The 12,938-nt window shown below is 36.3% G+C and overlaps 1 protein-coding gene across 1 annotated transcript in view; it reads right to left on the reverse strand.

The window, feature by feature from the left end:
• Positions 1–11,391, reverse strand: part of SLC26A7 (solute carrier family 26 member 7) — a 69,131-nt gene extending 57,740 nt beyond the window's left edge. The window contains exon 1 of the mRNA XM_063172661.1: positions 10,926–11,391. Coding sequence (XP_063028731.1) covers positions 10,926–11,118 — 193 coding nt within the window. The 5' untranslated portion in view covers positions 11,119–11,391. The remainder of the gene's footprint in view (positions 1–10,925) is intronic.
• Between the last annotated feature and the right edge of the window lie 1,547 nt (positions 11,392–12,938).

Consider the following 12,938-nt stretch of genomic DNA (forward strand, 5'->3'; position numbering starts at 1 on the left):
AAGCAGTGCTATCAGTTATGACTTGGGGAAGAGATATTTTTAAATCTGTTTAGTTTTAAACTTCTTTTAAGCAGAAATGGACTTGGTTGCTCTTCAGCCTTATGATGAGTGCATCTACTGATAGTCACTTCTGTATTTTTCTCTTAGCACAGCAGTATCATAAGCCAGAAAGCTCTTTGAAATTGTAGTGCAATGTCCATGTTCACATGATCAATAGAGGTAAAAGAAGATTCTGGACCAAGAGCAACACAGAAGGGTGTGCCTGAGGAGAATAAAAACAGCACAGGAGAGAACTACGTGACCCAATCCAGATAAAATTGAGCATGGAGGAGGGAAGGAAACAGAGAATAGGAGAAATAAATTTTAAAACCTTGTTTAACACTGGACAATTCTTCCATTTTAACCATTTTGAACATTAACAAAACCAAACTGAAAGAGAAAATTTGGAATTAATTTACTAGTTGAATACTACTCACACACATATTCCAGACTTGCAACAAAGCATTATGCTAGGCTAATTATTTGACACCAAAAAGTGAAGGAATCAGAAAAATCAGTATTTCAGTCACATTTTAATTATAACAACAACATTGAAATGGAGTGACCTGTCAGTGTACTTGCCAAGTATAAGGGAATACACAAGGTTCAGCACTGAATGTTGAGCCAGATATGTACTTTAGAAGGTTTTTGGGAAGAGCCTGTTGATCCTGGTTATAGTTGTAAATCCAGATTATCTGCTGCTGATAAATATCACTTGTTCACAGGCAGATAATCTGAGCTTAAATTTGGCCCTTGTTTTTCTCCATTTCATGCCTGGACTTTTCACGTTTTGTATTGAGTTTCTAGAAGAAATTTGTCATTCTTTTTCATGGTGAGGTTGTGGCGATCAGGCTAAAACTACCAGCCTTTGATTTGAGTCCTGGCCCTGTTTGTTAGGTTTTTACTCCCATTACTGAAGCATGTGTAGCACTTACTGAAGTATGTAAGAGCAGAGGGGCATTATAAAATAGAATCAGTAAAGACTTCAGGTTTTCTTATTAGGCATAAAATGCCCTAAAGATTCAAATACTTTTCAAGATGTAATCAGTAGTATATTTAAGCTTATTTCATTAATTTTCATATTAAACTTCACTGCAATGCATTCTGTTTGCTCAAGAACTTTCCTGTCAAAAGACAAGAAACATTATTTTCTTTTTTTTTTTCATTCCATAGAGTAATACTTAAAGAAAATAGATCATAAAGTAAGGATCTCCCATAATCTTCACTGGCAATATGGAGAAGCCCCCATGGCAGTGACATTAAGGTTTTCATATAAGAATATAAATTCCATGAAAAGAAATGCAAACAAATATTGAGCAGTATGTTTGGATACAGTACATTAATATTGTTTGTTTTAACTACCTCCTTATCATAAGATAACATTGTGGGACACACTTTCACTGAAAACCATGACCTGTGACTAGCACCAGGTGCTTTCCAGTCCTCTGGCATACCAGGCTGAAAAGCAAGGGATCTTTAACACTTGGTGTCAATGCAAGCAACTGCAAAATAACAATCTCGATACAAAGAGAAACAAGGCCATCTCCTGCTGCAGGAGAAATGTCTCAGTTTGAGTTGTAAGTTTCTGCTAATTAGATTAGTGCCAAAACTGCAGCAATAAAAAAATATTTTCCATAGGAAGAGTTGTGAATCGCCACAGTATAGTCAACTAGTTAACAGTTCTCTGCATCTGGAAATATGCTCATGATACTTACATCTGTTCTGAGGAAAACTCTATCACATGTTTTGGAAATACTAGGTGCAAACCAGAAATTAAATTAGAAGCAGGAAAAGTATTAAGCCAATAATTAATTTGAGGAGTATCAACATGAGTATAATTTAATATTTACTGTAAAAAGCTATATATATTTTAAAAGTTCTTCTGATAGAGTGTATATTCAAATAACTTTCTGTAATTGTAACCTTTTACTCTTAAGTGTGACTATTCTAAGATGGTCAGAGCCCAGGTTTATGGAACCCTAAATGTCACTAATTCATCTTATCCCCCTCAAAAATGCTATCTTCAGTTGTGGGCACTCTCTAATGCTTCAGAAAAATATAATTTCTCCATTTCTACTCTTTCTTCTCACAAAGCTCTATTATGTAGCAAGAAGGGTATTTTCTGAGGATATAGAACTGACACATGTTTAATCAGTCTCCTATCAATACTTCCTAGAGAACTAACAAATCAAACTATCCAATGACTCATATTCCAGGATTTAATTTCTAACTCCAGGATAACTAACTTTTTCCTATAGTGGAAAAGTTTTTTCCACTATAGGAAAAAAAATAACATTATATTTCAGAAAAGTCTTCCTACACAAACCTGCTAGTTCTGGAGGGTTCTTTAACAATGGCATCATAAAAGCTCTTAACACAAAATGATCTTTTGGAAATCATTAACTTCCAAAAACTGGGCAGCTCAATGTCAGTTCTCTCAATGCACATTTGCTGGGGCTGCAGAAGTGGATTGCACCTTCTGTCTCACTTATTTGGTGACAAAGTACCAAGAGCTTAAAATCATTCCTTGATTCTTCTGTCATTCAAAACCTGAGGCAAATGAAGAATGCAAAGACAAAATGGAAGGACGGGCCTTCAAAAACGAACCATAAATCTTTCAGAAACCACACAATGTTGATTTGGCAACCCCCCTCTTTTTGAAGGATCCTTCAGTGCAGTTCCTTCCCATGCAGCAGTCTCCTTCAGCTTGGTAAGAGTTAAGCACCTCAGCTGTGTTAGCCATAGTACCTGAATTCACAGTATTTCACAGATTCAATGCACCATCTGACAAGCACATCAAAGGTGGATTTGAGAAAACATTGTGTTATTCTGCCACTTTACAGATCCCCAGATACTGACATTTCTATCTGAATGTTCAAAAGGAAAATATGCAAGCATTATGGTACAAGAAGTAAGGGGATGGCATGACAGCTTATGATTTCACTGCTCAAGACAGCTTGACCCTTCTGTATGCAATAGATACATACAAAACAGAGCATTGAAAAATTCCTAGTGTTTTCTTTTCTTTTAATAGAGCTCCTCAAAAAATCTATCAGTCTTGACAGACAATCTGAAATGTTAAGATCCCTTTAGGATAAATTTGACACCATATCTGAACACCACAAAGATTTTATAAACTGCCTCACAGGGAGTTCTATTATCCACTAGCCAGCTGTAAAACCGGAAGAATTCGGCCACCTCCAGAAACAAAGAAGGATTTTGACAGTGGATTATAGGTAAAAATCTCTGTATTTCAGTAAGAATAAACAGAAAATGAAGCCTTCAGAAGTTTCTGGCAAGCAGGTAACTATGAGGTAATCTTCTGAGAAGCATCAATGCTGTGGAGAAACAAAAACCTGTCATGAGTGATTTGAGGCCTTAATCCCGATGACCTGGACTTGCTGAAATCCATGAAAAGGTCATCCATTTTGGCAAATCAGTGGCCAAGGATCTGAGCACTATCAGTTTTCTGATCTGGAAGATTATGTATGGTGTCATTTCCTCCTTCAAGGATCAATATTTCCTGGGTTGCTCAGTCTCTGTCCATGGTGCTCAGGCACCCCAAGGCCCATGCAGCTCACCTGGGCACACAGTGTGTGCACACCAGAGTGCACCTGGACAGGAGGCCCCAGGGGAGTCAGAGGTCATCCAGAAGCTGAATTCACATTTCTAGCAGTCTGTTAGACAGGTCTGCATTAGCACATGTGTAACTTGGAAGAACTTTCATAGACATTAGAAAGAAAATATTGCACACACAGCAGCCTAAGTGCCTTGATACTCCATTGGAGAGTTGTAAAGTGTGAAACGTTGTCCCACATTTTCTCACTAACATGTTAAATTTCATATTCTGCTTACATCATTATTCTTTGCATGAGAGAACTCTTACAGAGTTCAACTGGACACTCTTCCAGAAATCATGAACTACATGGATTCTCCAATGCATTCTGTAGGAGGTTTTTCTGGCTCTGTTTCCAAATGTGCCTATTCTATTTCATCTACACGTGTTATTTGTAAGCCAGATGTATATTTACAAGGCAGCTTTAGCCCTTAATAAAATTATTAGCTCCAGTTAGTGAGCTTAGAGTATATTTATGCCTACATTTATGATCAGAACCTGAAATAAACCCCTGGCAACTATCACTCTTGAGAAGACACAGCTGGGGTTCCTCCATGAAAAACTAAGAAAAAAAAATTATATAAGTTCCTGGCATCATGCCTTTCAAAACACTGGGCACCAGTTCTGAAATGCAGGAAGGCAATATATTTAATTTTTTTTAATGTCAGGGTCTCCAGCCAGTGTTAAGGAATTAGTTGTTCAGCAATAAATCCAGCTCCAGATTAAATGAAGTTTAATTAAAACATACAAACCACACCAAGACTCAGTGAGTTATTATTGGGCTTGAAGAATGAAAAAGAAAAGAAGTTGGCAGAAATAACAATACTGATTTCATCAGATGCCATCTACATATTTAACTTTTAGAGGAAATATGTCTCTAGGGCCCTCCACCCTCCAAAAAAACAGCCCACCAAAATCCACTTGAGCCAAAGAATTTCTTGTTCATGATAGGTCACAGTAAAGGCAGCAAATGTATAATACTATATATAAATTCTACATTAAGCATATCCCTGTAATAGCTGCCTACAGAAAAATATAGTTTTTTAAAACTACAAACACTGACATCATTGCAATCTGGCAAGTTTGAAAGTCCAAATCTTATACCCTCACGCTTCCAGAGGGCAGCTACTGAGTACATGCAATATAATATTCAGAAAAATATTTATTTCAAAAGAAACAGAAAAATGTTTATGATTCCACAACTTAGCAAGCCAAGACTGAATCAGAAATAGAGTGACAGTGTTTTCATTTTGCAACTCCCACACATTTGTCTTAACATTTTCATATATATACAGAAGTTCCAAACTTCACTTTTATTTTTTTTGGGAAAAAAAAAAAAGCAGCAGTTCAGAGATCATAAAATTGAAAGGGAGCATAAAATTGTGAAGACCTTCTCTTGTGGTCTGCTCCCCCTTATGACAGCCAAACACAATTGTTTGTAATTTAGCACATCCATGAATGGGATTATGTGATAAGGAGATTCATCTTCTGAACCCAATAATTAAATACAATATTTTTAGAACTACTCCCAATTTTAAATCTAAACAGATTCAAGTTACTTTATTTTCATTTCTCTATGTGCTGCAACTGTCTTTTAATTTGAACGCCTTTCCTGATAAAGAAAAAACCTTCTCATGTTTTAATTAACCTGAGCCATTTTTCTCCCAAATATAATCTGTTTTTCTACTCCTTCTCCTAGCCTTTTCTTCTACTGAGAGCATCATCTATGAACAGAGATAACCAAAATGAAACACTGTATTTTGCACTTATTTTTTTAAAGGCTGTAAAAGCACTAGTAGGTTTGAGGTTTTTTGGAGGGGTTTAACTCAGTTGCACTGTTAAACATGCATTTCAGTAACAAACTACTGAAACCTGAATTCTTTGCACCATAAACTCTCAGCGTAGTATTGCACAAGTACTTTCTCTATTTTGAGCAGAAGCATTTTTGTGTGTCTAATTTCCCTACCCATAAACTTTTCTATTATTGGTAAGTGTAAAGAGTTTTAAATTGTTATAAAGAAAAGTGCAGGGTATAAGTATTATCATCACCCAGAAAATTACCAATAAAAAAAAGAATTTAAGTCATATGTTTGTGTAAGCAGGAGACAGTCTGGTCATTAATAGCTTGAAGATGAGGTTTATAATTATCAAAACCTCAAGAGAGATCTTGGAAGAAGCCTGAGAGAAGGGTTGACATTGTCTGAAGTTAGGTACCTACATTAGTTATTTACATCCAGAAAGAGTAAAACAACTTCAAGTGTTATGCAGAGCACTTAATTTTCACATAATTTCATGACCAAAATACTTCGGACACATTTGTGTCCCCTATCTGTATAGACAAGATAAATAAGTTACATACACTAAAATATACATTCAAAAAATAAAGTATATATTCAAGCAGACTAACTTGGGTAGTAATTCCCCTGGCAATTAACTCATCTGCATGACAGAGGGTATCTTTTATAAACTTTTTCAGATAAACTTGGTTTTAATTCTGTTGCATTCAGGGACATTCAGGGAAGCTTACTGATGGGTCATGGCACATGGTTTCTATATGCCAGTCTTTGTGAGCAGTGTGCATAATTCTGCCCAGGAAAAAACAAACAGCAAAACAAGCAAAAAAAAAAAAAAAACCAAATCCCACATTCTAAGTAGAAAAAAAATTGAGGAATGACTAGCAAAACATATACACTGTAAAATTTAAATCCTGGGTAAAAAGCTGGTTTTTTGAAAAGACAAGACTGAATGAAGAAGAATAGCAAAGTGGATTATTGGTAGATGGATCAAGAACTTGGTAATGAATAAATAATATCAGGAAAGATCACCTATGAAAGGCCATGAAAGTAAAGATTAATAATTTGCTTGATGCAATAAAAGTTACCGCTGGGCAAATAAGCTAAGCAGATGCATTCTGAAGAGCTCTGATGGGACTATAGCACATGTTCAGAAGGCTACAGAAAAAACATGATGACAGTTTAGTGAGATTTAGCTACATGGAAAGACTGTATCATAATGCATCTTAATTTTATCATGTAAGGAAACCAAGAAAAATTAAGACCCAGGCTGATCAAAGTATTCTTCTTTATGGGTATGGGTATGGGTATGAGTCACACAAAAAACCCACAAATAATTCAATTGTGACAGGTCAATGGATGAATTGCAGAAAAGAAAACTGTAAGACCTGCCTTTAACCATGAACTCTTAAACATGATATCTTCATCTGGTTATTACCCACAATGACATGGATATAATGGTTAAGACACCTAAACTTTGATGTCTGCCTTATCAGCATCTACACTTGAGCCCATCCCTGTTACACTCAGAGGAAACTTATTAATATAATTAATCAGCCTTAACAAAGCAGGTGGTTTGATTTAGTCCGATTAATCACCCCTGTGATAGATTGATTCTAGCCAGCAGTTAAGTACCCATCCAGCCACTCACTCCTCCTCAAAGGATGAAGGAGAGAATCAGAAAAGCACAAGTGAGAAAACTTGTCAGTCAATATCGACAACTTAATAAGAGAATGAAAGAAAAGGAAAAAATAGTGATGTAAATGTAGTCATTCTCCACCTCTCACAAGCACGAAATCACAGAACAAACTAAGTTTGGAAAGGATCTATAAAGATCATTGAGTACAGCTCGTGACCCTGCCCAGGACACCCCAAGAGTCACTCCATGTGCCTGAGAGCATTGTCCAAATGCTTCTTGAACTCAGCCGGGCTGGTGCTGTGACCAGTTCCCTGGAGAGCCTTTTCCTGTGCCCAACAACCCTCTGGGTGAAGAACCTTTTCCTGATATGCACCCTAAACCCCTCCTGACTCAGTTTCCTCAAGTGCTGTCCCTGGTCACCAGAGAGAATAGATCAGTGCCTGCCTTTCCACCTCCTCTCAAAGCATGTTGAGGTTTCCCTTCCGTCTCCTCTTCTCCAGGCTGAACAAACTAAGTGACCTCTGCTGCTCCTCATCTGGCTTCCCCTCAAGGCCCCTCATCATCCTCCTTACCCTCCTTTGGATGCTCTCTAATAACTTAATGTTCATTAACTCCCATCAACTAAATCTTCACTAACCAGTGAAGAACACAGAAACAACTTGCTCAGAACTACTTACCTGCACAGCAGACCCTTTGTTTTATCAGCATGATTTCAATTTGGAAAGGAAAAAGGAGGTTAGGCACTTATGGGACATCTACATGGATCTAGCAGTTGAATTTGTTTGCAAAGATGAGGGATACAAAATTAAATGGAAAGACTCTTCATAGAATGACTGTGGATGTGGTATTAATAAGTTTTAAAGGGAAAGGGAAGAGGACAATGAATGCTAATCCAACAAGAAAGTTAGGGATTTATTTGTTAATTTAGAGACATATTGCTCTGGTCTATCAATAACAGAGTTTTGAGAAGTTTTTGACACAAATTATACAAATTATGTTGTGATTACCACAATATAAAAGCTCAAATTTCTTAACTTCCTATTACAGTGTATAGCAAACTTCAAGACTGCATCATGATGTTCATTTTAGATTTAAAGATTATTTTTTCAACCTTAAGTATCAAAGTAAGAATAAGGATTCTTTGTCAGCATTATTAAATTATACTTGGAACTAATATTAAATAGCTGGAACAGATGAAGCCTGATTTCTTTTACTAGTTTTGACTTGTGGCTGGCTTACTTTGCAGTCAGAAACTGTGCAAGTCCAGTTTTTGTGCCAATTGGAGTATTTGAAAAGGCTTTTTTTTTTTTTTTAGTTAGAACTTGCAGAGTCTTTTTCCTATGTGATATTTTCATAAAATTTTTAGAAACATAATTATCTTTGACATTTCTTTCTCCATATTCTGTAGAAGTAGATAAAGGACTCTAAAACTAGGGGATACATACAGAGAAAATACAAATATTGTCTCATAAGGTAAAGATCTCTGAATTTTGGGACTTCTGAATTAATATTTATTATTTTTAGCAGACAATGAAACAACTACAGGAACATTTTCAGAACGACTGCCTGGTTTCAGCAATGGCTCTTTCATCACAAATGCCCAGCAGTACATTATGATAATCCCACGCCTTCACTTTCCATCTTGTTACACCCCTCAGTCTCCTTTTCCCCAGCCCAGTTTTGTTGCTTTCACTACAGCACAGTAAGGACAGTGACTTCCATCTTTTCTTCCTTGCAATACAAAGCGAAATCAGCAATTTTATCTAAAATTCAGATTAGAAGTGGGAACACAAACGCCTTACATGAGATCAGAGCAGTTGCCAACCTGAATAGTCTGAATATGACCAATACCAGATGAGTAAGAAACCCCACAGAAGGAAATTGTGAAAAACACAGCTCATTTGCAAGCCTTTCTAATTATTCTCAAGCTACTGGACTGCTCTCCACCCTGGAGTTTGCAGTTTTCATCACTCAGAAAACTGTTGCATATGAATACAACTGTACATTTTTCCAAATATTTCCATTACTCAGGTTTATTTCCTTATACTTGGATTTGCCTAAACCTGTTGTTGAGGTTGGCACTATGCTCAACAAATCAATTATTGAGCATATCAATTATCACCAATTACCTTTTTTTCCTACTATTATTAGAACTTCTGCCTTGTATTGCATTACAAAATTTCTTGGTTTGTCTTGAGGGTGGAAGAAAACTGTCACAATAGAACCTCCAAAAATTTGGGGTTTTTTGGCTTTGTGCATATAACAAATGGAACTTCTTTTCATCCATAAGTCTTCCTGTGAAAATATTCGGATAGTGCTGGTAACTGGAATGCTTACAACACTAGGGAAAGAGTTTATATTTGCATTCAAATTAAAGCACCACAAAGATGATGAAATGCTTTTGTCTCTAACTCTTTTTCTATTTCATCCCCTAAAATCATTCCAAAACCTTGAGAAGTAGCAAGCAGAGAAAGAAAGAACAGATCAGGAGTTTCAAAGTATTTATTTTTGAACAGCATAAAAATAAAATTGTTTCTAGAGTACTTATAAATAAACCAAAAAACACAAACCTGTATTTTCTGTCTTCACAGATTTATCTGTGACAGTAAACAACTTCTTGGTACAAGAGTGAAACATTAAAATCCTGGCTAAAACTCCCAGGACTGCAGAAATATGTTTAACATAGCATTTTTGATGAATTTCAACATACTGTTATTAGCAGCATTTTAATTACAATTGTTGTATGCACACATACCAGTGAAATTAGATACATTGCAGAGTTACAGTATTAAGGTTTCTAAAGTTAAATCATGCCAATGCAGATGTTCCTAATTACTTTAAAAGCACAAATACTTATACAAATCTGTTGTTTCAAGTTGCAGCATAATTCCATTAAAGGAGTGTTTAACAACATGAATGATAGTTAAGCACACTTCATATGGAAGACTGTTAGGAAACAATAGATATCATTCACATGAAGGAAGGAGTTAAAGTCCATCTGAGATAAGAAGCTGTGATTTGTCTGAGACAAATATAAGAAATTATCATACGAAGGTGACACTATCAGAGAGACATCAAAAACTGACAAAAGCATTTATTTCCTCGCAGCAATCACTTCACTAAGCAAGATGATTGGAACTTAAAGTTTCTGCAGGTCATTGTGCAGGGTTTGGGAAGCTTTTCCTTTTTTCTGCTTTTTTTTTTTTTTTTAGCTGTAAAATGGAGTCTAGCTCCACCCCTGTTTGTATTGCTGCTTGAAAAGAGGTGTGGTAGGTAATGCAATACAGCATTGAATCAGCACACAAGCCATGGATGCCACAGATCCTCTCCCTGGATAATGTCTCTGGCAGGAATACTCTTTAGGCACAGAAAGTTGTGACCTCTTCCTGCTGTGTTTTGGAATTTTACAGGTATTGGTATCACACGTGTTTATTCCACAACAGCTTATTTTATAGTGCAATTATCATTGAGTTATATTTTGTTTTCCATGTAAAATGGAGAAAAAGATGGTATTAAAAACATTGTATATAATATAATAAAACATTATATATAAAACATTAACATTATATATAAAACATGATAAAACATTGTATATAATATATATTCTGTATGAAGAGAGTTACTGCTCTCTCACCTTCCATATTCAGTGTTTGAAAAAATGTCAAAGGATAAATAGTAAACTTAGACAGAAATTAACTGAATTCTTTCCACATTTACACATCCACTCTATAAATTAGTTAAGACTATATATTTTTCCTTGTATTTTTATTTAGATTCAATCAACATTAGATATGACCAGACAAACTTAAAATATTAATTTGAAATGAGTTAACTGTACCTTGAGTCACCTGTTGGATGGCTAGCATCATCCCAGAAACAGTATCAGGAACCAAATTTTCCTTCCAGTTGTAGACAGGCACCCATGTCAAGATAGGCAGCCTCCTCATACACCAGGCTTTGATATCTTCTAAGCGAACAGCCTGGATCTTCCTCCAGACTGTACTTCTCTTCCTTTTTGCCCCTGTCATCATTCCTACCCCACAAAAGCAGTGCCTCTGTCAGAGGAGTGCACTGTTGAGGAATCACCCTGATCTCTGCCAGTGTCCAGTTTTCTTCTGAGATTTTTCAGTTCCAAACTGCAAAGAAAAAAAATGAACAGAAGCACTTAAAATTTCTGCAGCTGTTCTGTAACTACACTCAATGAAAACACTTATTAAGTGCTTCAATCATATAAACAGCTACATTAAACGCAAGAACTGTCCACAGAAAAAGATCATATTTTCTGCTGTTTGCAAAAATTTGGTCTAGTCTCACATTAGTTTGTGATTCTTTCCAGTAACTTCCCGCTTTATATCCCTGTAATGCTCGTGCTTTTGGCCTCATTCCAGTGGCAAAATGAGGTATTACTGGGTGTGTGTGTGATATAGGCTGGGCTATGCTAATCTGAGCAAGAAGTGCCCAGCAGAGCAGGCATCTCCCTGCCAAGCCTGGGAGCAGCCTGGTCCCTCCTGGGGGAGCTTTCCTGGCCGCAGGCGGGAGGCACCGAGAGCTCAGTAAAGCTCGTGCTAGAAGACTTGTCTTACTCCATCAGCATTTTGTCTTCTAAATGACACAAAAAGCTTGTTTATGTAGCAAATGCAGAACATCAGGTAGCAATAAGCCCTACCAGAAACATACACAGACTCTCTCTGTGGGCTGAAAACTCAAACTTCGGAGTAACAAGCTCAAAGTGCAGCGAGGGACTGCAAGGTATCAGCTTCACATGGGCAGTGCCAAAAATTCTTGTGACAATCATTCTTGTTCAAAGCTAGTCCTTTCTGCTCTTGGCTGTCCACTCCACGAAGGCTCTCTCAGCACAGGCTGTTCACCCAGTAACATTTGTTCTTGTAATAATGTCATGCACCTTGCGTACGATACAAAGTGCTCAGACAAAGTGATAAGGACACAGAGGAGCTTTAAATGTTCAGGCATTTAAATGCCTTGACTGTTATGGAGCAAGGACACAGTAAGCTTTCCTCTAAGTTTTCTGTATCTATGGATGGCAAAGAAATTTAAGTTGAAATGCAAGATCCATTATATGGGAGAAGTGTCTTCCCAATCACTATTCTGTAGTAAGAAATAAAAATCAAATTTTATATTTTTTAAATATTTCCCTTTTTTTAAATAGAAATTAATTTACATTTTATTGTTTAAATTAAGGCAAAAAAACCCTGAAGCATTTTCTACCCAAAACAATTTTAGAAAAATGAGACTGCTTCCAAACGCAACAGGTAGACTGGCACAAAGACAAATGCATCAAGTCATTCTGCTGAGTGACACTCAGTTGATGTCCACAAGTGTGTCCCATAGAATTGCAAAGGTAAAAAGGGAAAAGGAAGAGAAAGAAAGAATTTCTTAGCATGAGACAGACCCTTACTTTTAACTATTCCTGGCATCCTTACTCTTTGCCCTGCCCACCCATTAACAACATACACTTTCTAAAGACAGGTAATCTTACTTCTGTTCATTACAATAAGCCTCTAAGCATCAATTATTTTCATTTATTGTTTTTGTGGTTTGTGTTTTTTGTTTTCTTTAAAACAAAGAAAACTTTTTTTAACTTGAAAGTGCAGTTCAAGGATTTCATAATTGAGGCATTTATACCTGACAAGTTTTCACAACACAAATCTTTTCCTTTCAATAGTCAGAAGTGGACAGGAATCCACTATGTGAGCTACAATGAGAGCTACTCAGTAGTCAGGTGCTGCTTATTTTTGATGAAATGTTCAGTACCTCTAACTATAACAGTATTTACCATGAAATAAAAATCAAAATACATTTCTACACATAAATATGCTCTTTTTTTTTTTTA

The sequence above is a fragment of the Melospiza melodia genome, chromosome 1 (genome assembly GCF_035770615.1).
Source record: "Melospiza melodia melodia isolate bMelMel2 chromosome 1, bMelMel2.pri, whole genome shotgun sequence".
NCBI lineage: Eukaryota > Metazoa > Chordata > Aves > Passeriformes > Passerellidae > Melospiza > Melospiza melodia.